We start from the raw sequence: 27,767 nt of genomic DNA on the forward strand, positions 1-27,767 counted from the left end.
TAAGTGTCTATGTCCATGGTCACCCTTCACAGCAGAAAGAGGAGTAGCCAGCAGTCCTCAGATCCTGAAGAAGACAAGTCCAAGCTGGTGTGGAAGAGCCTTCCTGCTTGATGGGGCCTTACAGAGTTGTTGTCTGCAGTGAGATGAGGGTGTCTACCTAGTCTGTGGATAATTAAATATGTGAATTGCTGTGCTGGTTTGGGCTGAAGTAGAGCTAATTTTCTTTGCAGTAGCTGGTATGGGACTGTGGTTTGGATTTGTGCAAAATGCAGGGTTGATAATATAGAGATCTTTTTGTTATTTCTGAGCAGGGCTTATGCAGAGCCAAGGCCTTTTCTGCTTTTTGTACTGCCACACTGGTGAGGAAGTTGGGAGGAGACTCAGCCAGGACATACGACACCAACTGATCAAAGGGATATTCCAGACCGTGTGACACCATGCTCAGTATTTGAAACAGAGGGAAGAAAGAGGAAAGGGGAATGTTCAGAGTGATGGTGTTTGTCTTCCCAAGTCACTGTTACATGTGGTGGGGCCCTGCTCTCCTGGAGATGGCTGAACACCTGCCTGCCATGGGAAGCAGCAAATTAATTCCTTGTTTTGCATTGTTTGCATGTGTGGCTTTTGCTTTTCCTATTAAACTGTTTTTATCTCAACCCATGAGTTAGCTCACTTCTACTCATGATTTTTTCCCTGATCACACTTGGAGGAGTGACTGCTTGGAGCTTGGTTGCTGGCTGGGGTTAAATGATGATAGCTGCTAAAAGTTTTAGATCAGCTTGAGAGAGAGGTTTTGTTAAAGAAGGAGATTACAAACCGTATGGAGAGTAGGGAGCTGAGAAAGCCTGTATATGAATCCTTGCCATGTTTGGCCTTGGAAGCTCCCTTCCCTTGCAGAGTCTCAGTTTCCCCAGATGCAGACTAAGAACAGTAACTGCTATCTGTGTCTCTTGCCATTAGTGGAGTAAAATGAGATGTGCTTGCCAGTGGAAGAATCACCAAGTATTGTTCCTGTTCTGTTAAAGAGAATTGGGACATTAGCAGGATATACTTTCACTGGAGTTTAGCAGGAATTGCTTTCCAGTGGCACCTAATATTGACAGGAATGATCTGTTAGAATAGTAGTGCTTGAAAGTCCTTCCTGGCTCAGGCACGCAGGTTCACGGGGTGTCATGTTTTCTGTTTGATTCAGTGTGGGAACAGGGCCAACTTGGGTCATAGAAGGAGACAATAGGGAGCTGGTAAAGGCAAAACCTTTAAGGTAAAGGCAAAAAAGGTAACGACCTGATACCCCATCCCATTCTTAATTCTGTGCTGACCAGTAATCTTTTCCTCACTACCAAGCCTTTGAATACAAGGGCAGCTGCCCTGAGCAGAACACTAGTTCATCAAACCTGTTCTTCAGGAGGTCTGACAGAGGTGATTGCTTTAGAAGCCTTGCCTTCACTAGTTACCTCCTTTTCCCTTGTGACCTCCCCCTGTGAAGATGAGGTAAGCCCCAGGAAGGGATTTTTATGCTCCTCTGCAAGAAGGCAAAGCTTTGTGTGGAGTCTGAATCTATGGGAGCACTGAATGATACTGCACATTGTGATATTCAACTTCTGTAGTACTTTTTCCAATCTGTCTTACAGAGTGTCCCATAGTACACTTTGATAATTACTAGGGCACTGTGACAAAGTTCATGATCCTCTGGGGCTCTGTGATCCACATCCTCTTACAGGTCTTCTGCACTGGCATCCAGTGCTGTCCTGACCCTGTCTGTTGAATTCAATGCTCTATGGAGCAGCTGAAGTTCTTAGCTAACTGAAGAGAAATTATTGCCTCTTTCTCCCCTGCCCTTTTCTGCAGGAACCTGGGGAAGATGAATTGGTCTGTTGATTCAGAGCAGAAGTAACTTGATTGTTGTGTGCTTCTCTGGAAGATGGCCACACTGCCCTGTGCCCACATCTTGGTGTTTGCTGGTTTCACTGCTCTGACAGCATGAAAGATGTTTGGTTTTGTTCCTAATGCTGTTATCATTTATCATCCTCTTGTAAAGCCAGAACCTGATGCTCACCCATCCTCCCACTGTGTTAGGTTTTCTGCTTCCCCTCCACTCCTGCCCTGGTAGGGAAATTGCTTGTATGCCAGAAACAAACTGTTTGTCCACTGGGTACTAGAAAAGACACAGGACCCTTTTTGCTCCCTGAAATCACTGTTGTGATCAACGGTGATGGTTTGACTGCGTTTCAGCCCTTGGGTTTTGGAGGAACAGCTCCAATCATGGATTGGAGAGCTGATAGTAACCTTATTTTATCCCATAAAGATGGTAGGTCCTGAATCCAGGGCTTTCTTGTAATAGCTGGTGCCTGTGGAAGGACATAATCATTCAAACGCTAGAGATGGTGAAAGGGATGGAGTGTGTAAATTCCCTGTCCTTCAGCTGAGTGAGTATCTCAAAGCTTGGGCTATAGTATGCATGTGTCAGAGCTGTGCAATATGTAGGGCTAGCACATAACTGAAAGAGCATCCTGCCATCTTCTGTCTTGTAGGCATGTCCTCAAATAATCTATAGTCAGCCTCTAACTGCAGATCAAAGGTACATCGATGTCTGTGGATAAGCTGAAATAATTCAGAGGGAAGCAGAAATATCTGATAGGACTTGGAGATGACAGGGTGAAGGAAGATGACTTGTCATTCATCCCTTCCTTCTCTCTGGCAATGTTTTCAGATAGCAACAGCCTGAAACCTACAAAAATGTAGTTTGGGGTTAGAGGTATGCAGCACACTGCTACTGTTTGTGGTGTTAATATGGACTGTGCTGAAAGATTTGTTTCTCCTCCCTTCCCTGCCTCACTCCTGGTTCAGCAGTAATGATAACTCTCATCTCTAGAAGCCTACAAAAATTGTACTGTGTTTCCAGAAATATGGTGGACACCCTGTATGGGATTCCTCACCCACCTTGGACAGCCAGGCTGTGATGGTAAGACTGCTTGCAGAAGGACCAGTTCTGTGGGGTTTTTAGTGATGGAAGCTCCTACTGTGGGAGGACGGGGTCTGGTGTCCTCCTAGTGGTTTAGAGGGGCACACATCACAAATCTGCAGCTGGGATGGTGGCACCTTCTCTGATGTCAAGCTCTTCATGGACCAGGGTGGCCCTATGCTTTCTATGTTTTCTAGGAAAGCAGAAGTTACTTTTCACTCTCTGGTATGCCTGGACATTACTTCTTATGTGAACTCTGTAATTTGGTATTGCTTGGCAGCCAGATGTGCACTTGTGGGAACTGTTGCATCAAATTGGCTTCCTAACACTAGCACTGGTTTTGCTCTTGCTAGACAGAGAAGGATTTTGATAGGTATTGGACCTCATGCAGAAGCCCATTTTGATATAAAATCTTCCTGTAAGCAGAATGATTTCATTCCATGGTCAGACCATCATCCTTTTCCTATACATCTGCCAGAGGTGCCAGCATTAGATTCTTACTATCCTTATTTATAGAGCAATATAAAGGTTCTGAACACTTTACAGATACATAAAAGAGAAGATTCTCTCTCTTTAAGATGCTGACAGTATCTCATATATATTGGAGAGATGGTACAATAACTCATGTTCTGAGGAGGGCCAACATGATGCAAGAAGAGAGCTCAGAGCAGAAGTCTGCAACAGGAGGCTGTGAGAAGAGCGAAGATATTGGCAACAATTGGGTTCGGGAAGCAGGTGTGGGTGATGTGGCCAGGGTGATGATGAAAGAAGCTGAGAGAAGGTGGCAAGGCAGAAACCTTAGGATTTGACTAGTAAGAGAAGGGAAACTCTGCTATTGATGAATGGATTAAAACTAGCTGAGCAACAGAGCTTGCTTCCTTTTCTGCTCTCAGCTCTCTGAGAAGACTGAGAGCTTCTGCACCCTCCCCATTCTCCTTCTATTGCTCTTGTTGCTGAGAAAGAGGGAGTGATGTTAATGACTATCATTAGCCGTACTTACAGTTTGTCTGTCAGAATGGAACAAGGGCTGAAGTTCATTTGTAGCTCTTACAATGAGAGTTGTGGTGTTTTTTCCCTGTTGACTGTTGGTGTCTGTGTACGATGTAGCATGTCCTTCATGACATGCTAAACAAATCCTTCATTGTTTCTATGCAACTCTAGTTTCTCGTGTCAGCTTATGGGTCCCTAGGCTGGATGCAGACCTGTGTTTTAGGTCCATATAAGCTTAATAGCAGTGGAGTTGCATGTTTCTTTACCTCTCCTTTACGGGTACATGTTCCCCTGTGACTACAAACCACAAGTCAGCAGTGTCAACGGTTCGAATCAGTGCATGTGGTCTGCACTGCCCTTCCTCCACACGTATGATAATGATTGTGGGAGAAGGCTACAAGTTTTTGCTTTTTTGTGTGTCTGTGGTAATGGGCAGCAGCTGCTAGACTGAAAGACACCCTTGTCCTCCCCCCTAACCTCCCTCCCTGACTCTGCCCAGCTGGGGCTAAGTACTCCTGCTGCCTTTTATTAATCTTCTCCTGGGACAGCACTATCAGTGGCCCATCAGCGTTCAACATGCCCTCAGTCACTAGCGCTAACTCGATTAGGGCAGTGAGGAGCGACTTACAGGGGAAGCTCTTCTCCACAGGCTGTATTTGCATACAGTGATTGATGCTGGTACCTCCTCTAAACACATCCACATTTTGCATTTTAAACAAAGCAATTGCTGCAGAGCTGCTCTCTGTCACTCTGTGGGATTCCCAGTACCAGGATAGGAAGTACCTACCCTTCTTTGCAATGGCCTCTCCTTCTCAGAGGACACTGCAGTGGGATGGGGAGAAGGTCACTGACCCCACCTTATGTTTGAGGGCGTGACACTAAAATCTGTTGTGTGTCCTGTCTTGTGGCTTGTGGAGAGCTCTGGGCTGTGTGATCAGGGTCGCACAGTTGGTAGGCTTTCATCAGGAAGGTCAAGCTCATGTGGGGTGCATAGTCTGAAGCCTCCTGAGTTTCCTTCAGCCTTTTCTTGTCAGATTTCAGGCACAAAGTAGGCTCCTGCCATATTCACCACTGTCTCTCTCTGTCTTGGGAATACATGAGCTGACTGCTCCATGGAGCCCTGAATATACGTGTGTATTATCCACAAGCATTTTTCATATTATATGTATGTATTATACATGTACACCCCTCCTCCCATACAGGTGAATATAAAAATCCATATTGCAAGTTGTCCAAAGAAGCAAAAGGTGTCATGCTTTATTACAGCTTCTACTGTGGACTTTTTTGTGGGATGTGCCCAAGTGAAATTCTGATTTGGAGGGGGGTGTCCTAAGCCATGTCTCTGAAGAGGAAAGTGTACAAGGGAGGAGATGGGTGTGTTTTACTTCTGTTCGAAGGAAGGACAAAAGGAGCAAAAATATATCTGTGGGGATACTGCTGGTATTACAGATTGCTTTGCAAAGTGGCAGTTGTTTTATCTTCTTTATTATATTTTAAGTGTTTTCTTTCTTTCAAAACAAAAGGAAATCTGCCCAGAAAGCAAACCCCTCTGAACAGCAGCAGGGCCTTAACTGTAGTTGAGGCTGGGAGTCTCTTGGAGCAGGCACTCTGTCCTCCCCTTTGTCCCTGGGGTGCAGGGATCACCATGGAGGCTAAACAAACAAATATCACTTACATTCACTGTCACCTGGTCCCGGAAAGAATGGCTCTAGAGGCTGCCAGTGCTCTTTGCCTTGCAGATTGCCTGCTGCACTTTGAGGGTTTAACACCTTCAACAAAATTCAGAGGCCTGCTGGCACAGTGTTCCAGCGAGGCCCAGAAGAGTTTTGACCAGGTTTGGTAGGAAATACCTGTTTTCACTGATTCCTGTCATTACTTTCTCATCTTTGTGCTTATCTTAAAAGACTTGCCATGTACTGCTAGTTGCCCATTTCATGTCTGAAAGCTTCATGGTTGTGCAATACCCGGCACTTCACTATTGGGCTCACGCTGTCGGGCTCTGTAGACCTGGGATCTCCAGAGTGATGGTGGCCCTTTCATCTCCTGCCACACCATATTAATTTTGCAAATGTGACAAGCTCAGCTTTGCAAAAATAACATATTGCCCGTGTCTTGTTCTATTTAATATTGTATTCAAATGGTCCAAGTGCTCAGCGACGTGGGCTGAGGGAACAGCTCTGCAGACTTCTTTGTCACTTGAGTGGCAGCTGGCTTCCAGGAGTAATTATAGCTGTTCAGAGCTGTGGTACATCAAGCCTCCTGGGGATCAGTGAGGCATCAGGTGTGTGGTGACTGAGAGGCAAGAGCAGAGATGCTCCTGTTCTCAAACCATAAAGATCTTAATCTTTAGAAATCCTAATATCCACTTCGTCTTTGGACTTCAGTGTAAAGGAAGCATTGCAGTGACTTTGCGGAGAGCTTTCTAATTTTCCAGAAATCCAGAAAAATTTAGAATTTCAAACCCCTTAGGGGCTTGAAAGTGAATTGCAATGCCATCATGTGGATGCATGGAAGCTAACGTCTGGTCAGAAAAATTCTGGAGCCCTTGTTTATTAGTTAGAAATAAAAACAAAGTCATAGTTATAACTTTCATAGTTATGAAAGTTGTTAAGTCAGAATGCTTATCAAAATGTGGAATGAAATTATAATAACAATCTAACTATGATACTAAGTAAACACTGAAGTTAGTTTGACCCAAGTAACATAGGTTATTAGTATGAATTAGAGTCTAATATTTTCATTAATGTCACTACTTAATGAACATTTGAGGCTTACAGAATTAGGTGTTAGAAACATGAAGTAACTAGAAAATGAAATAATTAAGTAATTAGAAAATGTATCAGAAAAAGAAAATAGTTGAAATGGTACAGGATCAACGTGATTATTTTATGTCTTCTTCAGGTGGTATTTCCAGACACAGAACTGCATGAAGAGTTGTTAGGAAAAACCCTATCTCCTCTACTTGGACGATTAAAGCTGTTAAAACTGGTAACTTTTTTCATTTCTACTTAAGTAAATGTGATTTTCTGTAGCAATTGCGGTACCAATCAAATTATTGAGTGTTTATTAGGCTCTATGTAATATTAAATTAATCTAAGTCAACAATGGCTACTCAAGATAGGGTAGGTTTGAAATACTCATGGTGCAAAGATCTAAACAGAAGATGTGAAACTTTAATTGTGCCTGTCTGTGCTCTTTTAGGGCATGTCAACTGCAGGTTGGGTGCCTGTGTGCCTTCAGCCTAGGGTTTTGCAGGACACATACCTGAGCTCTTGAGTTTTCTGATTGGGATTGTCTACTACTCTGCCTCCAGCCGCTGATGTTTCCCCATGGGTAAGAACCAAGCGTGTCGCCTGGCTGTCCCAGAAGAAACCCATGCTGGTTTCTGTCTTCGGCTTCAAGCTCCCCTGCTCCCAGTGTCTCAAGTGGAGCATCCTCTATCTATCACGTGCTCTGCTCCTGACTCGTCACCTCCTGGCTGTGCCCTCAACAACCTGGCCATAGCTTGCCCGGCATCTTTCATAGGTCACTGCTACCTCCCACGACGTGTTCAGAAAAGGGTATTGTGCTGCAATATAAAAGCAAATCCTGAGTCAGGCACAGAACTGGGACGCCTGCTGGATCCTTCTCTTCAGTGTATTTTACCAAGGAAACTGAAGAGGTGATCTGGCCTTTTGTTTCACGCTAAGACTGCATCTGGATCAGGAATCATAAAAGGGTTTGTGTAGAAAACTCTTTGCTAAAATGTTCTTACAGGTGGTTGCGTGGCCTTAACAAGGTTAAGGCACAGTTTGAAGAGGTTTAAGCAATTGTCCTCCTAGAATATGTAGTTCTTGTCTGTTAAGAGTGGGACAAGTGAGAGACTGATGGTGGATCACTGGGACACCAGGTGGAATTTCTGCTATTTCCTCTTTTCTCTGTAGTACCAACAATGATAATAGTTATGACATGGATAAATACAAATATTTCCTTATGCAGTTTTCTTCAGGATAGAATTAGGTGGAAAGAAAGAAGATGAAAAGTGTTGGGTGTTTTTTTGTTTTTTTGGTTTTTTTTCCCTTGAAATAACCTAAGCAGGAGACTTCAGAAGAATCAACAGGACTTTAAAAGTAGAGAGAAAGAGTGGAAAGAGGGCAAGGACACTGGAGCAAAACTAAATTAATTCTTTGTGATAGTCCTTCCCTGTGATTCTAATTTTACTTGATAATTCAACCAATTTACCTGATTCAGAGTAAAGTTCAGTGGTCTGTGACTTTCCAGATCATCCCAAATGCCTTTTTTAGAAAAACTTACAACATTTTCTCCCCTTCATTACACCAGTATAACAGCTGACTTTAATGAGAGAATTCATGTCTTCAGCAGCTCAGCCTCTTCCATTCAAAACTCCTCCAGATCTCGTGGGTGTACATGATACACTGTACTGGTGATTTATCTGTTATTTAGCAGCTTGTTCCAACATCTTCTCTCCTGACACTTTGGACTCAGAAGGTGTCTCATCTTCATTACTTGGAAAGGGTAATTCTAGGAGAGATTTCTCTCCAGTGAGTCTCTCTCTGGGGTGGTCTGGAACAGAGAAGCACCTTTCTTTTGATGTCTGGGCAAGTACTTGTCTTTAAGGCCTGATTCTCTTCCTTGTGTGCTGCAGAGACACAGCCATCTCTTCTCCACAAAAAAAGCACCAGGAACCACATGAATGTGGGAGCAGGAGACACCCTGTGTCTCACAAAAATGTGTACAGGTTGAGCAGCATTTCAGCAGCTGCAATTCATGCTGCTGGGAAGCAGTCCCAGAACTTTTAACACTCCTCACTCCCCCTTTTTTTTGGATTCTTTGCTCCTGGCTATCAAAACACAGATTTGGGGTAATAGGTTAACTTCTGCCTTTTTAGACAAAGACATGGTTAGATATTTGGAAGATAAGATATTAAGAAGAAATTCTTTACTGTGTGGGTCATGAAGCATTGTACCAGGTTGCCCAGAGAATCTGTGGCTGCCACATCCCTGGAAGTGTTCATGACCAGATTGGTCTTTAACCAACCTTGTTTGGTAGAAGGTCTCCTTGCACATGGCAGAGGGGTTTGAACCAGATGATTGTCATGGTCCTCTTCCAACTCAAACCATTCTATGATTCTATGATTCTACCATACAACAGAAAATAATATTGTGCCCATGTCTCCCTCCTCCCACTAAGAAGTGGAGGCTGGGGACTGTGAAGGAGAGAAGTAACAGAAGAGGGATTATTTATTTATTTAACCTGCTTAGCAGCAGTAGCTGTGAAGCATAAAGCTATCTGCAAAGGGTGATTGATTCCTCAGCAAAGTCTGAAGCACAGAGATGCTGTGGTATTGCTTAATGTTCCGTTTGTGTTATTATTTTTTTCTTTCCTGTTTGTTTCACAGGTCCTATGTGATTCTGCCTTGCTGGGTAGCTAGTTACCTGATGAGTGTCCATGGAAGAGATGATTATTTAATTTCTCCATCATGGCTGGGAGGTCGCACAGATACTTTTGTGAAGGACATCTAGCCAGCTCTGCTCACCTTGTGAAGCATTGTCCCAGTGCAGATTAGCTGCTCTCCCTTGGCATCTGACAGGTGAATTGCAACTATTCATAGACAGAGCCCAGACAGTTTCTATTGCAGTTTCTGTTCTTTGACTCTTTTGAGTCTGCCAGATGAACAAGTTGTGCCATGGAGGGTGCAGAGCCAGAGTCAGTGAAAAGGCCATTTGCTGTTATGACCTGTGTGCGAATTAACATATGGGACCTGCCACCAAGGAGGTGACAGCGTCGGTGCTTAGCATGATGTCACTGATAGCTTGGGGGTAAGTTATTTATTCCTTGTATTTGAACAGATAACACACCAGTGGGCAGCTGTAGGTAACCTCCTCGTGGAAATACCCTTTTGTGAATGTGTTCCACATGGAAAGCAAAACCCAAAGACAATTGTCAAGTCTCAGTCCAAGCTAATTCAGCTAATGCAGTGATTAGGTCTCCCAGAATTTGAGAGGTCCCAGGCATCTTGTATATTAGGTTTGCAGTCATTTTTTACTTATTTGCAAGCCCCATTCCCTGGGGAAGAAGAGGTGAACCAGGGGCCTGCTGTGTGTGCAGTGAGAAGCCATGGAATGAGAAGGAGGACCCTGCTGAAAACTTTTGCAATATGAATGGATGGCAGAAGGAAGCGCTGAACTACAATGGCTCAGTGTGCTGGGCAGAGGTGTTGTCCAGCTGCAATCTCTCTTACAAAGTTCAGAATATACTCAGGGTGTATTCCTCTCACACGGTTTTACTCTGCTTGCAGCACGGACTGGTGGGCTCAGAGGTGATCTGTAAAATGGTGTCACATTTGCTTATCTATCAATTAAAATGCTGCATAGTATTTTTATAGTTATGATAATAACATTATCATTTTGGTAAACTCAAAACATTTTATTTGCCTGTCCATGGAGGTTTTGTTGATCCCTTGCTCATTTGCAGATGCCACCGGCACCCAGTCCTAACTAAGGTAGTCCAGCTGTTTTCTTTTCCTTTAAAAAGGCAGCATGGTCTCTTGATTCAAGCAAATTGAGAAACAGAGCCTAATGTATGTCCAGGCAAGCTTTGTTCTTTTTTACTGGTTGTTTCTCTCATGTTTACATTTCTAGGCACATTAAGAAGGTGTCTATGATTCATTTATAAAAGGTTTTTATTTTCTGTGATCATTTAGTGTGAATTTCATAGTGTTTCTATAATTGCTATAACTCAGTTTGGATTAATAACTATTTGCAAAGCAAACACAGCACCATGGGAATGCAACTGTTCTAGTTAAAGCGCTGGCAGCACCACGTGTGGCTGTGTGCTGTCCTGCTGTGTGGCCTCACTGGTTTATGCCGGCAGGATTTTGGGGCTCTCTCGAGTTGTGCAGTGGAGCTTCAGGTGAGCGTGGTATTTCTCTGATTTGGTGTAGTTTGTCCAATTAACTAGAGCTGCTGCAGTAGCTGCTTTTATCTAATCTGGCTGTGGACAGACGTTTGAGAATGATAGGAAAGGATAACCTGGCCTAAAGGGCATCTGTGTTGTAATTTTACAAATATCCTCCTGTAGCCCTTCCTTTGGCTTGCAGAATGTCGTTTAGGTGCCACTGCAGCACTGGAAAGCCGCGACATCTGAGCAAAGCGTCAGCAATGGGAACAGTAAACGCTGCTAGCTGGGGTGACTCTCCTTCCAAGTGGAGTGTGTCCAGAGCAGTGAGCTGGCTGCCAGGGACCTTGTTTTTAGGGAAGCTGGAACAGTCTATCCACCAGAGGTCTGGAGAAGTTCAGTGTGACTGGCTGTGATGGGATAGTCACTTGTGGCCTACTCACCCATATGTTTCTGGAAGAGTGCCAGAAGCAGGACAGGAGAAAGGAGCCAGGAGAAAAAGAGATTGTCTAGTAGTGAAAAAACCAAAAATATATCCAAGCTAGCTGGGAAACAGGCTGGATCAGAGCAGGAACCTTGTGACGAGAAATCACAGAGCTATGATGAAAAGAAGAAATGTACAGAAGGAGCGATTTATGGTTTTCTGCAGCTAGAAAATGTGAGTCTGAGCTAGAAGAGCTGGGGATAGCACCCTAAAAGCTGGTATCTGTGCCAACTCTGGAAGCATCACTCCCTTAGGATATTATATTGCTGAATTTTTGTGGCATGATGACAAAACCAGTGGGGGACATAAGTGATTACTCGAGTCTTGGCTACAAGGGTTCATTAGATGAAAAAATTTCTGATGAAACCATAATTCCTAAGACTGACCCAGAGGATCCTTGATTTGTAGTGGCATTAATTATTGCCAAAAATATAAGCAAGAGCTTGGTTGATGTGGTTGAGTTTAATAATGTAAATAGTAATAGAAAATTATTTGCAGCATTGATTGCTTTCAGTGTTGCAATGGAAAAGAATTTGCAATGCTGAAAGTGCAATTATTGAAGGTGATTATAATTTCGGCTTCAGTTAAATAATTTTCATTCTGAGTATAACATTCTCCACTCCAATGAGATTATTTATAACTTATGTATTACACTTGAATTAATTGGCATATGGTGCAAATTAACCCCTCTCAAAAACATGATTTATGTGCTTTGTTCTAACTGATCTATTAAATGCATCTTTGTTTTATGTTGATTCTTGCCAATTTAGGCAAAGTGATTTGAGTTTACACCATCCTGGCTTCTCTTTATCTGATCACTGCCCTTCTTTTTATAATTTAACAATTGCAGTTACATCAGGGATATATGATAAAGCTTATTGAAAATATAATGCCAATTACTTAAAATCAGAGAAAAATGTATAATAATTTCATTCATCAGAATAATGAACTTGTTTCTGAGCCTTTTTATAGAATGGCCAATGTGCTGATTTGAAGCACTTAAAGAAGTAAGAGGTTGGTATTTCTCAATTAAGGAAGCTGGGACTTCCAAACAGAAATCAACTTTGTACTGTGCATTAGGAAGAAATACATTAAAAAAATTCTTTTGTTCAGTATGTCAAGGAATGCCTTAAAATATCCAGGATTTATAACGTTCATTTGAACTATAATAAAAGGATTACATCAGAGAAGGTGCCTTATTAGTTTCCTCTGTTTTTCAGATGCATGAATAAGAGAAAAAGATTGAGGAAAAGTCTTCATCCATATAAAGGAGGAAGGATTCCAACCTCTTGTTGTTATTATTATTAGGAAAACATAATTTAAATAGGCTAATCTTGTTTCTCAGTTACTTTGAAGGCAATTGTGAGCTCCGGTAGTGCTGTGAATGAAAACATAACTAAATAATGCAACGAGTGTGTACAGTTGCGTGTAGCTACAGCAAGAAGGGTCTCTGTATGTCTGTGCATCTCAGATAGGGATTAGACTTTTGTACTCGTCTTTAAAGCATCAAGTGACGGAAGGCAGCCATTTGCCTTTCTCATTGTCACATTTTCCTAACCTGATTGGTGCTGAGGGTACCCAGGGTAGCGGTAAGGCTGGCAGCCATACTTCCTCCCTGGAAAGAAATGACTGTGGGTGGAATCAAGAGACCCAGAAGACTGTGAATGGTAAAGAGAATTGAGCAGGATCTTTGATCCTTAAATTTAAGGACTTTTGATCCTTAAATTGCTGGGAGACTTAATTGTACCTCTTTGCAATGTTTTTACGTTCTTCTCTGGTCATCTGCTGCTGGCCATGTTAGCAGAGGGGAGTGGTGGGCTAAATGGGTCTGTGGTCTGAACCAACACAGATGTTTCTGGATGAGCTGTGTGTGCTGCCAAGGGATGGTTGCATGTGACTCATTAAATATTTATGAAGGACTCTGTGAAGCACTGAAGTCTTTAACAAATCTGTGATATGTCATTGGGAGCTGTTTTCTTTCTTCCGTTTTTCTTGCAAAAGATGCTTTGAGCCTCTAGCCAGTTCTGATCTTTCCTGTGATTTCACTTCTACTTATAATTATTTGGATGCTGCTGCTCTCAGCACACTACTAGGTTAGTCCTCCTGCTCCCCAGGCACAGGTGTTCTGCTTTTCCCATGGTGTCATTTCAAAAATGCTGGAATGGGAGAAAATGTCTTTCTAAAGAAAGCCAGGCTCACAGTGCAAGCTCTCCAGCTTTCCATTACCGAAAGTTGAACACTAAAGTTTTCTGTACCTCAACCAATGTTTGCTTTGACTTCCTGTGTAATATCTTGGTCTAAAAGAGAAAAATCATCATAGAATGGCCTGAGTTGGGACAGTTCTCTTGCTAGTTTTCCTTTTATTTTGTGTATAGGTAGCCACAAAAACCACTGCACTCATGTTTTAACATTTGAATTTTAAGAACATATCCCAGCAGTTAAGCATGCCCTTAACTTTGGTGACAGAAATGTGTTTAGAGAACTCAACACTGATTAGTAAAGAAACCTGTTTCCCTCTCCAGCTAATCAGAGAAATTAGAGTGTTTTCCTAGTATTTCCTGTGGAGCTCATCTGTAAGCGGAAATACCAAGGTTGGCCTCAGTTTCTCTCAATGCTACATGGGCTTACTATGAAGAAAATCCCTTTATCTTTTTTTAATTCCAGTGTGAGTGAACACTTGTAAGCAAAGTAAGGAAAGCTTCAAACAAGCCTAGACAAAGAAGGATACTCAGGAAATGCCAGTAAGGCAGCTACAACCTTAAAGTAAGGGACTGAGGAAACTTAACAGCCCTTAAAAAGTGTTTGAAGAGTGGGGCTCAAGCTCTCTATAGTCCATCAGCTATCTTTAGAAATCTCTTGACACCATCAGCTCCAGCACCACACAAACTTTTCAGAAGCCCAAAAGCCAAAAATTGACATCTCTTTGCTATATTTCATCTGAAGTAGGGTCCCTTTTAAAGTCCTACTGAGGTGGGCAAACCCAAACCTTCTGTGAATGGATACAACATTCAGAGGACTTATGCATGCAGGGTAGGTGGGCTGTGTGTGACTGTGAGGTGCATATGTGAACTTGGAAGGGGACTGTGTTGGTTTGAAGACTGTGTCCATCACAGTCAGGGTCAGGGTTTTGGTGACCGTGGGGCTGGAGGTAGCTGTTTCCAGTATAGAAAAAGCTTGCACACTTCACATCCCCCTACAGCTCTGTGCTCATTTTGTTTTTTCATTCAGGCTCATTTTTAGCCGTGGCCTTTCCCACTGGCCACCACTAATTCAGCCACCACCTCCTCTTCAGAGAGCAGGCTGAGCAGCTCTTGATTGCCTGGTTTGATGCATCATCCCAGCGATTGCCACTGCCCGAAAGAAGGACATCAGGAGTGTTGGCCGAGGTGTGTTGGGGATGGAGGTGCTTAAACAGGCTGGGATGTTGTCTGGTACATCTGATAGAATCAGAACAAAAACCTGGGCTCCTTGTTTCTCACATCTCTGCCTCACTCAGCAGAGTGCATTTCCTTCTGCTTTCGCAAGCAGCTACGAGCGTTCCCTCTTGCACCGCCTGACCACCAGATCACTGCAAATGCCACAACTTCAGCACTTGCATCCACTTCATAAGCTCTGGGCAGCTGCTGTAATGCTTGCAACGCTCATGATGTCACTGCTGGGTTTAAGCCAGTGGTCTATTTTATGATTAGAGGTTATTTTTTCCACTGGAACAGCTTCAAGATTTTTTCATCGCTAGCTCCTGTTTATTCCTTGCACCACTGAAGTGTAGAACGTGGAAAGAAAAGGAGTGAGGGGGAGAAACAGACTGGTCTGTGGCAGAGACTGGCAACAGCGCCCATCTTAAAAGTCCTCAGCAAAGCTCATCTCACAAAAACTCAGAAGCTTGCTGAGAATTTTTCATACGGGAAAACATGAAATGAGCATTCCAAAGTGAGAGGGCTGGGGGTTTTCTGCTCTTCCACAGCCAATACAGACAGATGCCTTCCTCCCCACCAGCCTTTTCTGTGGAGCTGTGTGCACCCCGAGGGACAGAACAGAGCAACTCCTAAACACAATAAACATTACTCTGTCTGCATTAGTTTTTTCATTTCTTTGTTTTATTTCTTGTTTTGTTTGAAATGACCTGTACCACAGGAATACAATTTATTTAACAGGTTGTTATTTTTTAGGAGCAGATAATAGTTAAGTAGATACTGTTTATTTCACTGACTGTCTATGACTCCCTGCATCATCCTCACAGTCTCTGTCTCTGGCTTCTCCACATAACCCAGCCACAAGAGAAACAGAGCAGCCTTTGGCTATATGATTGATTATAGTTTGTGGATACAAAGTGGAAGCTCTGTTTTCTTAGCTCCAATTGGTAATAAAAGCTCAACATGTTACATTCTAGGGTCTTTTTCAATGACTTCCCCCTCTAACAGCTGCTTACATGTTTCTGGTGAAGCATGTTTTATTTAATATATTTATAATAGTTTAAAAAAAATGATATAGCTTACAAAGAGAAAAAATAATGCCCCCTTAGCATGAGCAATACTGCAAGATTCTGATTGTTGTGGGGATGTTTCTTGTAGCTTCACAGTTTTGCTGCGAGGTGTAATGCCCAAGTTTTCCCAGAAACCTAAATTCAGAGTGGTAATTTACCTTTTAATTGATCCCCATGAAATTTGTTTTGCATTACAGGTCAGACACTGCTGTTCCCAGAGAAGAATGTGCCCAAAACAGAAGAGTTGGTCACTTGGGAAGAACTGCCTTTTGTAGCAGCTGACAGGTACATGGTTTCTGTTATCCACACATGCAAATCAGGGGCTGGAGCTGCTTTTACCCGGTTGCTGGTGTGGGTTTATTCACTGTCACTGATACACTTACCTCTACTGCTTCTCTTTTCTTTAAGTCATAGAGCCCATCTGTGTCCCAAGGCTCAAGCTCCATCATCTTTTGCCCCATGAAAGACAGCTGTATGACACTGACTCTGTGAATCCCGTATTACAAATGAGCAGCATAAAGAGCACTGACCCAAAACCCATTTCCTAGTTCATGTCTCACCTTCCACATCCCCAGACCTTTTTGTCAGAGACTGTGAGCATTCAAAGACCTAAGCAGTTGCTGAAGCTTCATTTCCTACTTCAAAGTGCATTCGGGGAACTACACTATGTTACGCTCCTCTGCAATCCCAGCTCATTGTGTAGCTGGAAACGCTCCTCAGCTGTGTCAGTATGATAGTACTAGTGATGCATAGCAGATCAGAGGAACCAGGAAGAGATGACTGTGATTCCTGCGCTCGTGCGAAGGGCTCAAGAGACCTGACCTCCTTCCAAATTTAGGATGGTACAAGCCTTTTAAGGGTTAAATCTAGACAGGAGTCTGTCTCCCAGTTCCTGGGGAAGAGTTTGTACTCCTTGGTTAGAGAGTTTAATATAACCTAAGTACTGTGTGGTTCACTTCCCATCTTATTTCAGAAGAAATGCAAACATTTCCCTGCATATTATCTTCAAGCAATGGAGAATTTTTGGATAGGCTCCAACATTATGCAGCCTTAATGGAGAAAGAAGTTCCTGGAGAAAAATGCAATTAGTATCTTTATACTGCTGTGCCAAGGCAGGAGCTGCCCCCAGTCCCATAGCCCTAATCTAAATAGCCAGCGGTGTCTGTGAGCTAGAAGCTAACTCAGCAGCTCTCCATAATCATGTTTTGTAGATAGTTTCCTGTTACAGAGAGCAGGCCTGATTTCAAATACAACAAACCTAAAAGAGCCTTTTGGGGTTGTTTTTGGGTAGTTTTGGGTGTTGTTTTTTTTTTTTTTTTTTTTTTTGGTGGGGGGGTGTGGTGTTGGGTGGGTGTGTTGGGGTGAGAGTAAGTGACCTTTCTGGCCGGGCCCAAAAAAGCAAGAATTGCTTCTTAGGATCTCTTCAACTCATTTTGGGACAGCTGCCTTTGCACAACGAGCTGGGACACAATGTGCTGGGGCTGAGCTGGGTGGGACTCAGCAGCGTTGGGGCAGTGGTCAAGTGAGTCAAACTTACAGGTGATAATGCAACCCAGCACACCAGTGAAAGCAATTATACCACAGCCAGGAGTTGCCAGAGTTCAGCGCATGGCAAGCTGGCTCTGTACTGGTGGCATGCATTTCACTTTGGTCCCTCAGTCACAGATGGGTACAGGGATCATGAGTGCAACCAAAAGCCTCTCATTTTCTCCTCAGCTGCCTCTGGGAGGGAGTGGGGGAGAGAAGCACAAATATCCACTCCAAGCACAAGACCGCTGTGTAATTGCTACTGCTGTGAGCACAGGAGTCCCAGTTCCCAAGTGCCTTTTGCCCCTTAGGTCTCTGGTGGTTTACTGATAGGCCTGAAGCAAGACAAGTACAAAATGAGTGACTGTGTAGCGTAGGAAGAACTCAAAGGAGATGGAACAGAACTGACTTAAGTACAAGATGTGGGCTGGCTATGAGAGCTGAGAGGTCCCCATGCCAGCACGTCTGTGCCTGAGCCTGCCAGGGCAGGGTTCTGCAGTACTGACAGCCCTGCTGGGACACATCCTGCTCCAGCAGAAAACAAGCACCCAGTGTCTCTGATCACACACCTCAACCTGCTTTGGAAGACTTCCTCCTGAGGGCAAGTTACTCCTCTGACACACCACCTTTCTCCTGAGGAAGCCAGGAAGGGGTGGAAGCTTGAGGAAAACGGAGGCAATAGAGTTAGTGGTGTCTCAAATGTAGATCAGAGGTTTTTTCTCACCTCTAGTGCCATGCTGCTGACCACAAAAAAAGACAATACACTTAAGTTTTGTCAGCAGGATGGCTTAAAACTATGTGACCTCAAAAATAAAGTTTCAGAGAACGCCAACAGTTTTGTCAGTCACGTACATTCCCTCTGGCTACTGGGAATGCAGCAGTTATGGCTTAGGAAGCAGATCTAAACCAGGTCTTGGAGACAGCAGGAACCTGGTTACATAAGAGGAGTAAATAAACATTTCCAGTGTTCTCCTACCACCTCAAGGTCAGGTATTTGCTTTCTGATCAGCAAGACAACCTCTTACCAGCTCCAGGTATAATCTATGCTAGCTCTTTTCCTGCTGTTGAGGATAATGGGATGAAGCAGGGGAAGACAGTAGTTGGAGTATCAGGGGTTTCATGCCATCCTCTAATTTATTTCCCTAGGCTGCCACAAGAAAGCAATCTCTCAGGCTCTAGAGCTGCCTCCTCTGAAAAGCAGTGCCCTTGATTTCTAACTAGAATTTGGCGATAAGCCTAAAGTCTCCGTGGAGCCAAGAGCTCTAATGAAGTCTAGGAAAGATCTGGTTTGGGGTGTATTTATACTTGGGCAGTAACCATGCAGACAAAGCCTTGTGTTCTCTGCCACAAGGAACAGGTGGGGAATGGCACTCAGCTGAGCTGAAGAGGCAGGTGTGATACACTATGGGGTGAAAAGTGTGGAAGAATTGTAGTTAGCACCACATAGGAGAGGATGCAGAGATTATCAAGTCAACCCAGCACTGAAGCATAACATCAGGCTCTTTTCTCTTGCCATTTGGGAAAGACTTGCATTTTCTCAGGGACATACATCCTACCTCTTCAGGGGCCTGTGGGGATTGTACGTGGGAGGGACTAGCCAGGCGTAATGACACACTGTACAAGGTCGCAGAATATCTTACACAGTTAGGAGCATCTTTCCCAGTAAGAAGTGGGGCCTGTATGTACAAGTGTTAGAGGAGTCTGGGATGCAGCCTTTTGTTCAGGAGAGGTCCAGCAGCATTGTTCTCCAAAGGAGCATCTACTCTATGGTAGGAGGCAGAAAGGTGACGAAAAGAAGGACCGTGGCTGCTTCCCTTTCTAACTGACCCCTCGTAACACCAGCAGATAAAGTTTATATTGACTCTATTCTTCCTCTCTTCCTGCTTCTGTCCCCACTCCCCCTCCAGAACTGGCAGAGGGAGCTGGGGAGCAGGCAGCCTGGACAGCGCTGAGAGCATCACTGATCAGAGGGGCTGGGCCCCGATGATGCCTCAACAAGTGCAAGAGCATAATCTGGTATTTCCCACAGAGAAAACAATGAAAAAAAGAGAAACAGGTGACTGATTAAAAGTTTCCCCCCTCCTGTACACAAGATTCTGCAGTCACGCCGACAGATAGACATTAAATAATTCTTCCATAATAAATGATTGGAGATAAAAGCCGGCGGTGGCTGCTGCTGCTGTTTGGATTGCTCCGTTGTCTGCATCTTTGTTTCTAGTTTGTTCCTCGGCCACTGTCAGCTGGTGCTGGGTCTGTCAGACCTTTGCCTCTAGCATTTCTAGGAAGAGTTTATGCATGGGAACCTTGCCCTGCAGTTTGATGCTGTAGAAGTGCTGCACAGCTTTAGCAGCCGTCTGCCGCAGGAGAGGCAAGGTCAGGAGCAGCTTGCCTGCTCGCCGGGGCTCCTCATTGCGCTGACTCAGCTCGTAGTCCTGCAGGGCTTCGTGGAGAAGGTCCTGGAGTTTCTGCACTGCATCCATGTCCTCTATGTGCATGGAGTCTGGGGTGAGGGAGAAAAGACAGCAAACACACAAGTTAGACATGAGAAAGGAAATCCTTTATGGTCCTGAAGCTAATGATGTTTTCTTTCCTTCTTGTGGTTTTTTGTTTGGTTTTTTTTTTTGGGGGGGGGGTGTGTTTGTTTGTTTGTTTGTTTGTTTTTTGTTGTTGTTGTTTGGTTGGGTTGTTTTGTTTTGTTGGGTTTTTTTGGCATTTTTATCTTCCCACCGCTCCCCCCCCGCCCCGCCCCCTCCACCCAGGGCAGGGGGTGAGGGGGTGACGGATGTTGTTTGGTTTGTTTCTTATGCAGAAAAAACCAGCTTGCTGGCAAGTGTGGTGCTGCTGCATGAAGCGTGGCAGCAGCTCAGTGTGTTGGCCGTAGCAGTGCAGGGACAGAAGGGTTGCCGGGGGTAGGTGGGTGACACACGTGCCCTGTGTGCTGCCCATTTTGCCAGCCACCCCAATGCAATGCAGGGGTCAGGCAGGGCCCTTTGTGATTTGCACTTTCACTCGCCCTCCATGCTCCTTATGGGGAGAGTCACCCTGCAAGGGGCAGCAGCTGCTGTGCTGCCGCTTGGGAGCAATCTCATTAAGAATAATTAACGCTGCTATAGCGCTTCATCTGTCTAAACTGCCTAATTGCCGTGCAGCTGCTAAGGGTGTCAGCAAGACAGAAAAGCCCCGATAGGTCACAACCAGTGTGCCCAGGGGTGTTGCCAGACCCACCTTTGTGCATATACCCCTGTTTTCAGAGACTGCCAGCAGCTGCTTAAGGAGCCTCCTGCTGAAATAAAGGAAACCCACACCTCCTGTAACCCTCTTCCCTTAGGCTGCCAGTTAGATTTCTAGGGGCTGTTGGAGGGGCTAGCAGGTTTTGCAAGGCTCCTTGGTGTGACTGTGAAGCGAAGGTAGCTAGCTGGTAAGGACCTAGTCCCGGGTGAAGATAGGGAGCCATGTTGAACACAGACCGCCAAACTCGTGGGTAAGTCACGGTGTCAGAGGGCAGCGCTGAAGAGCAAAGAGGCACAGCATCACCAAAGGTTTTCTCCTTTTTCATCTTGCTGATACGTGTTTCTTCCTTACAACCATGACAGAGCTGGGGACACTGATGCCTTGTCTTCACTGTTCAGAGACTTTTTATCAATACTGAACCTATTGATAAAGATTCCTGCCACGAAAGGCAACAAATCCAGAAGCGATGGCAAAGAGACAGTATGGCAAGCACACGTGTGGTTGCACCGCCTGCCATCACAGCCTGGGCTTTGCAGTGTGGCAGTGCTCTGGCTCAGCCTACACACAAACACAAATGTGAGGACATGGGTTCCCCAGAGTGACAGCAGTGAAGGGGAGGAAAGCTGACTGAAGTGCCAAAATCGCTCAAGAAACATGTGTCATCTTTATGGAGAGCAGAACACAAATTAGAGACTGTGAATTTTGTAAGATACATTTATGTTAAAAATGCTATTTATGATGCATGATTTATAAAGTATTAAGACAGTTGGGAAAATATTATGTCTAGCAAGAAAGCTGTTTAAGAAGCTGTTTAGAAAGAATACACTAATTAAGAAGGAAAGCGAAGTATTCCCAAGAAGCCTACTGAAGAACATTTACACTTTTTATCCAAGAGACCAGGCAAAGCAGCTCAGAAGAGGGCTGCTAGGTCATCACAGTGACCTGAGCTAGACACAGAGGTTGATTCTGAAAAGAAGGGGGAAGAAGCACATTGCCAATTCAGTCTGGCAACTTTTCCCAGCCAGGTAGCACCTCTGACCAATTTCCATACGCAATCCAAGAGAAGTGAGTGGGATCTGTTTCCTGCCAAGTTGCAGAGGTCATTTTGAAGACTGGAAGTATCAAAAGCTGGAATGTCCTCTATCCTTTCTGTTTAATGTTCTTCTGGCTAGGGGCACAAAGGGGAGAAGTAATCACAGCCTGTCAGAGTTTGCAGATCCCTGCGGGTGCTAGAATTACTGTGCAACGAGCCACTCCTCAGGGCAAAGTGGGTGCTCTGCTTTTGGGTACTGATGCTGCTGTACACTAGACAGAATCCCAAAACTGCCTTTGTGCCAGCTGGCTTCTGTAGGGTGATAAGAATTAACAGCACTAAATAACTAAGTGTATACAGTGAGAGAAACTGGGGAAATAAAGATCAAAGCCTGCCCCACCCCCACCACACTGCTGAAAGAAGCTCAAAATTGGCAGCTGACTGCAAAAAATAAAACAACATTGCAGGATTAATTTCCTTGCAATCCATCAGTGAACTGGTGTCGATGGCATTGATAAACTGTTAATTACGAAATCAATAGCTATGAATTTTTACAGCTATCAGAGCACCAAGGTGGGGGCAGGCTGCCTGACCATGTCCCTGAGGGTCAGCTGGCCTAGAAGCTGGTCTTCATAGCAGAAGCTCTTCTCCAGCACTGGGGTACAGGGCAGGTGTGAGAATGGATGAGGTCCGTGGCTTCCTCACCTAACTCTGTTCTTGCAGCTTCTGACAGGAATGGGAACCTTACAGGACCCATTAGTACAGAATTTGCTATGCACCCCTTTTTCTGATCCAGACATTGCTCACTCCATCTTAGTATTAAAATGCACTGCAGGAAAAAAAAGGGGAAATAAATTTCATCCACTCTGGGTTGTCCTAAAATGAATGTGGGCTGTATGCTAACCTAGAGGGCTCTTCAATACGTAGCTTGATCAATTTTTATTCCTAAGGAAAGAGGACCTAGGAATGCTTAAAAATGGACTGCTGACTCTGAAGGGTAACAAATTAGGTCCACAGCACCTCTGTACTGTCAAAAATATGGGTGATCATATTGTTTGGAACTTGTCTGCTGCTCTGAGAATTAAGAATTCATCCCTTGGCTCTCTAAAATGCACTTACTAAGGACAGAGATCCCTTGAATTACCATTGCCAATCCCAGCAGGTGTGTTGCTGGTTGTTTCCCACCAGGGATGCAGAGATCAGCCTACTGTCAGCTCCATCTCTGGTAAAGAGTGAGTGAGCTCCCACTTCTATTTTCATTTGCCTGAATTCCTAGAGCCAAAGGGTCAGTATACACAGGGCTGCATAAGTCCCTAGAACTTACAGAATTAAAACAACCAGAATTTATCTATATGGGAGGGAAGGTAGAAAGCAGGTTTAGGCAGCACAGGTGCTAATCTAGGTGTTCATCTTTAAGCCCTATCTCTGATCCAAGGGAGCTGAAGCCTGGCTCAAACTGCTTTCCTCCCATTTTAGGAACTGGCTCTCTGCATGCAAGCACACACATGCACGCTCTTTAAGTTTATCCCTGTCAAAAATCTACTAAGAAAAATAACTGGCATTAAAAGAATGTGAAGGTTCAATGTTAAGTTACAACAGAAAAATACACCTGCCCTATTTCAGCTTCCTTACCTGGGTGTCGTGAGAAGCTTTAATTACATGAAAAACAAAATCCCATGTTTTACTTTCATATGTTTCAATACAAATAACAAAGCAGGACTTTTGTGGATTATGCTCCTACATAGCTACACTTCTAGATGCACTAGTGGAAACCAGTGAAGTCAGAGGGTTTTTTTCTATCCAGTTGAGAACACGCTTTGGCCTGTGCCTCCCGACCCTTACCTTAGTATCTTTACTCCACAGCACTGGAAATGGAACCCCAAAGCACCTGATGAATGTTGGTTGTTCTGCGCTGTCTTTGTTCAGTGTTACCCCACTCCTGTGGAGACTGTCTCATAAGGTTTGCTCTAGGCTTAGACCTGAAAGCGCAGTGAGCAACAACAGCAGAGGGTGCTTCTGTTGCACTGTGAAGAACTTGACAGCAGTGTCCACAGCATGGGCCAGGTAAATGCCTCAGTGTGGCACTTCTGTCACAACTGCTGCCTTAGTGCTTCAGCCTCTCTGAGGAGCCCTTCTCCCTGTTTAATCCCGTGACCCTCCTGGTGGACAGGTTTTTTATAAGTTGATTACATCACCCATAGCCACCACTGCCCAGAGAGAGGCTAGCCTTGGCCATCTGCCCATCCTAGTTCAGTGACAAAGTGAAGGCAGCAATTCCAACTAAAAAAGCAATGTATGAGGAATTGTAAAATGGAACAAAGTTATGAAGTGCAGAAAAACGATAAGGGAAATGAAGGACATAGGAAGAAAAGCCATGGCTAGAAGAGCTAAGGACAGTAAAGAAGTTTTATAAATATTTAAGGAATAGAAGAAAAATGATCATTTGTAGGGGGGCTCTTTTCATCTGGAGATGATTAACCTATTAATAGCAGTGCAGAGTAGGTAGAAGTCCTCCGTGAGTATTTCTGTCTTATTTAGAAAAGAGAAGCTTTATATACCCATGTTATATGAAGATGATGAAGACTGCATAGTCTGTTGTTTATGCAAGAAGATAATAGAACTATTAGGACATACTCCACAGAAATCAGCAGAGCTGGATAACTTGGCTTTAAGAGTTCTAAAATTGCCGGCTGAGGGTCATCTAGGGCAGATTAATGATTAGTAAGTCATGGTATTTTTAAGAAATTCAAGATGGCTGGAAATGTTGTAGTGATGCACATATTTTCCTAGGTCTTATATGACAATTTCTATGCTAGCCTGATGTGAACCAGGGCAAAAATAAAGGAAAAAAATAAAGGTGACATTCAATTAAGTCTAAGAAGGTGGTATTTATAAGACATGCAAATGTGGCACTTAGGGACATGGTTTTGTGTTGGACTTGGCAGTGCTGGGTTAATGGTTGGAAATGGTGATCTTAAATGATTCTGTGATTTTACTGCCAGTCAACATGATACTTGGGAAGAGAGGTCTTGTCAAACAAACTTCATTTCATTCTCTGATGAGATTACAAGTTTGGTTGATAAAGTTAACTGCATAGATATAATAGACTTAGGTTTTTATAAGGCACTTGGCTTAGGACCACAGGACATTCTCATTAAAAAATTAGCACTATGCAATATCAATAAAGAACACTTTCAATTGATTTGTAACTGGCTAGATGACAGATCCCACAGTAGCTACCAGTGGAGAATCATCCCTGAAGAAGGAGTTTTCTTATGGAAATCCACAGAGATGAGTAAAAAAACCATCTGCTACTCAACATTTTTATCAATGAGCTGTAAGGAATTTTTTTTTTCATTTTAAATTGCTACTGCTAAGGAGTGGATGGATAGCAAACAGGGACAGAATGGTGTAAAATGATGAGGCAGCCTCACAGAATCCTGGACCACATCCTCACACTTGAAGTAATATATCCATAGACAAGGAACACAACTATGGCACAGGAAGTTTATCATGTCAAGCTGTCAGGTAGAAAAAGACCCGGAGTCAAAGGACCCAGCTCAACAAAGATCATTCTTTTGAGGCTGCACTCAGGCAAACAGACTTTTTTTTTTTTTAAACTGAGAGAATGATTATTATTAGAGTCAGCTGCCAAGCAAGATGAAGATTCTCCTCTTTTAATCCTTCCAGCTTCACACTGGGTGCTTTTCTGTAAAGTGACTTTAGTCAAACACAGATACCGGTTTTAGGGCTGAGCTGCAAGGGTGAATTCTGTGACCTGCATGATGCAAATTTGGCAGAGAGATCTGATGTGAGACAATGAGACTCAGGGGATGTAGAGGGAGCCCTTGTCACACAGTAGCTTTAGCAGTTTCTCTTTCAGATGGGACTCCTGAGCAAATCTGCATCTGGCTGGCTTTGATACAAGGCAGCCTGCTGCACTGAGGGCTGCAGTCTAATCCACACTGTTACCCAGTTAAAGGGAGATTCAGTGTCTCTGGTACCTCAACATCTCCAGGACAGGGCCAGGCAACCCCAACCCCACAGCTTTTTGGAATTGGGATGAGAGTTTCCCTGTTTGCTGTATCTGACCAACACTAGTGAGGTGGATGCACGTGTGGCTCACATCCCTTTTCTGAGCTCACGGCACTGGAGTCAGCTTGCTAGTGGAAAAGGCCTCCACTGACCCTTTTACTGCCTGGAACCGGCAACCAGTCCATCCCTGTCTGTTCCGCTCCCTACCACAGGGTCTGAGCACAGCTGGGGCTTTAGCAGCAGTAAGCCTCATTTCTCCCTGCTTTCCAGCTTAGAGCAGAGCTTTGAGAATGTTGCACGACACAGAGATTCTTAGGCAGTAGGCTCTACTCTCCTTCCAGGTCAAATATCAGCAGGAGCCTTGAGTGGCTGGGCCAGGGCTGTACCTGAGTTGGCGAGGGCCAGAGCTTTGAGTGTGACAAACTCCTCCTTTTCCACCTTGAGCTTCTTATAGCGGCGCACCAGTTGTAGGATGGCCAGGTAGAGCTCCAGCAGCCCTGTCAGACGAGAGTGCTCTTCATCCATTATGTAGTCCTCAGCATAGACCAGCTTGTCCTCATATGGCAGGGAGCGGTAGACAATGCCCAGGATGAGAATTTCCATCCAGGCACTCTGCAGAAGGCTCATCTGGTCTCCAAGGGAGAGGTTGGAGAACCCTAACAGGACAAAAGACAAGCAGGGTCAAATGGGTGTGCAGCAAAGCCTCTAGGAGACTAGGGTCCTTAGCTTCCCTGAGATTCAAACCATGCATTCTTCCCTACTGACCTGCTGCTTTAAAAAAACCCCAAACAACTCATTAAAGTGACCCTCTCTGTAGCAATCAGCATACGGGGACCTTCCCATTCTCTTTGCTCCTATGCCCACCCACAGCATCAAACAGTTCTGATGCTCTGATTGCATTTATGGGAGCCCAAGGTTGGTGACAACCCCTTTTTAATGACCACTGCTTCTTTCATAGCAGCAATTCTTTAGTACAACATTGCCTTCCCTCTCTTCCTCTGCAGGTCTGTATTGTAGCCCATTTAGTCTGTCCCAGCTGAAAAACAAGCAGAGAAGAGCTCCAGATGGCAGAAAAGAGGGCTTCTAATGGGATAGGAGAGAATGACACAGGCCTGAATTACAAGTATACTACAATCTCACATTTTGGCAAAGATGAGAAGTCCTGCCACAACAAAGCTCCGAAATGCATTCAAAACCAAATACATTTGTGAACAAAATACTCTTCTATTCTTCATTGCACTCTGATCTCCGTACCAGCAGCTTTGCCTACAACCCTACCCAGAGATAAAAATACCTTTGTGGTGCCATACAATAACTAAATCATAGCCAAACCTGGTAGCAATGGAACCAGCCCCTACAATGAACCAAATATTCTTGACAAATACAGAAAGAGGAAGGAGGAAAGATAGACCCAGAGTCAACTTGAAAAAGTGAAGAGGACAAGAAACAGAGGCAATGTCCACCTCAAGGTGGGGAAAAAAGTGCATGGGAAGGAAAACTGTCTGTGTTATCCCCTCCATACCTGGTACTCTTGAAGGGCGGACCGTGAAAGATCCTGGGAGATGGGCACTCTAACAGTCATTACAAACAGGAATGTCAAGCACAGTATGTTGGTCCTCTCTAGGCAGCTTTTGCCCACATGGACTGGCAGAAATTGTACTTTTTTTGGCAGCCCCTTGCTTCTAAAGGTTCCTAGGGCTGTGAAAGAATGCGACACCCAGGCATGCCTCAGCTGGGAGGGTGATGCTTCACCAGCCTCCCCCCAGCAGTTTTCTCCCCAGATGCATATGGAGCCTCGGGGAGCACCAAGAGACCTGACAACTCATGAGCCTCTATGCAGAAGCCTCCCAGTCGCGCTGGCTGCATGCAAGGCTCAGCTGGACTTCTTTATCCCACACCACACCCTGCTCACAGCTCTTGGCCCCACATCGGGCTTATGTAGACAGCCACCATGATGATCATTTGATTTCTCTTGTTATCAAGTTGGCAATTAACAAAAGAGCTGATGATTGCTATATTGACTGACTGTGGGATCTCTTTTTCTATCTGCACTATCTCAGCTGGGGAAGGGAAGGCAGAAGGGTGGGTTAGTGCTATTTATTTATCTCTACGCCATGTTTTGTGTTTG

The 27,767-nt window shown here is 44.3% G+C and overlaps 1 protein-coding gene and 1 long non-coding RNA gene across 12 annotated transcripts in view; one reads left to right on the plus strand and one right to left on the minus strand.

Moving 5' to 3' along the window:
- The first annotated feature begins 7,264 nt into the window (after window positions 1–7,264).
- On the plus strand, window positions 7,265–27,555 carry LOC120753892 (uncharacterized). 2 transcript variants are annotated; one of them, XR_005701284.2, is made up of 4 exons: window positions 7,265–7,282; window positions 14,559–14,716; window positions 16,011–16,098; window positions 26,644–27,555. It is a non-coding gene; the product is annotated as an uncharacterized LOC120753892 (long non-coding RNA). The 2 variants fall into 2 exon arrangements; XR_009207919.1 differs by lacking the exon at window positions 26,644–27,555 and adding an exon at window positions 16,222–16,325.
- Window positions 14,673–27,767, minus strand: part of ESRRB (estrogen related receptor beta) — a 135,869-nt gene continuing 122,774 nt past the window's right edge. For all 10 annotated transcript variants that reach the window (XM_040066683.2, XM_040066688.2, XM_040066687.2 and 7 more), the window contains 2 exons: window positions 26,026–26,295; window positions 14,673–19,840 (listed from right to left, as the gene is read on the minus strand). In XM_040066683.2, the coding sequence (XP_039922617.1) occupies window positions 19,596–19,840; window positions 26,026–26,295 (515 nt within the window). In that variant the 3' untranslated portion in view covers window positions 14,673–19,595. The remainder of the gene's footprint in view (window positions 19,841–26,025; window positions 26,296–27,767) is intronic.

This window comes from Hirundo rustica, chromosome 6, assembly GCF_015227805.2.
Source record: "Hirundo rustica isolate bHirRus1 chromosome 6, bHirRus1.pri.v3, whole genome shotgun sequence".
NCBI lineage: Eukaryota > Metazoa > Chordata > Aves > Passeriformes > Hirundinidae > Hirundo > Hirundo rustica.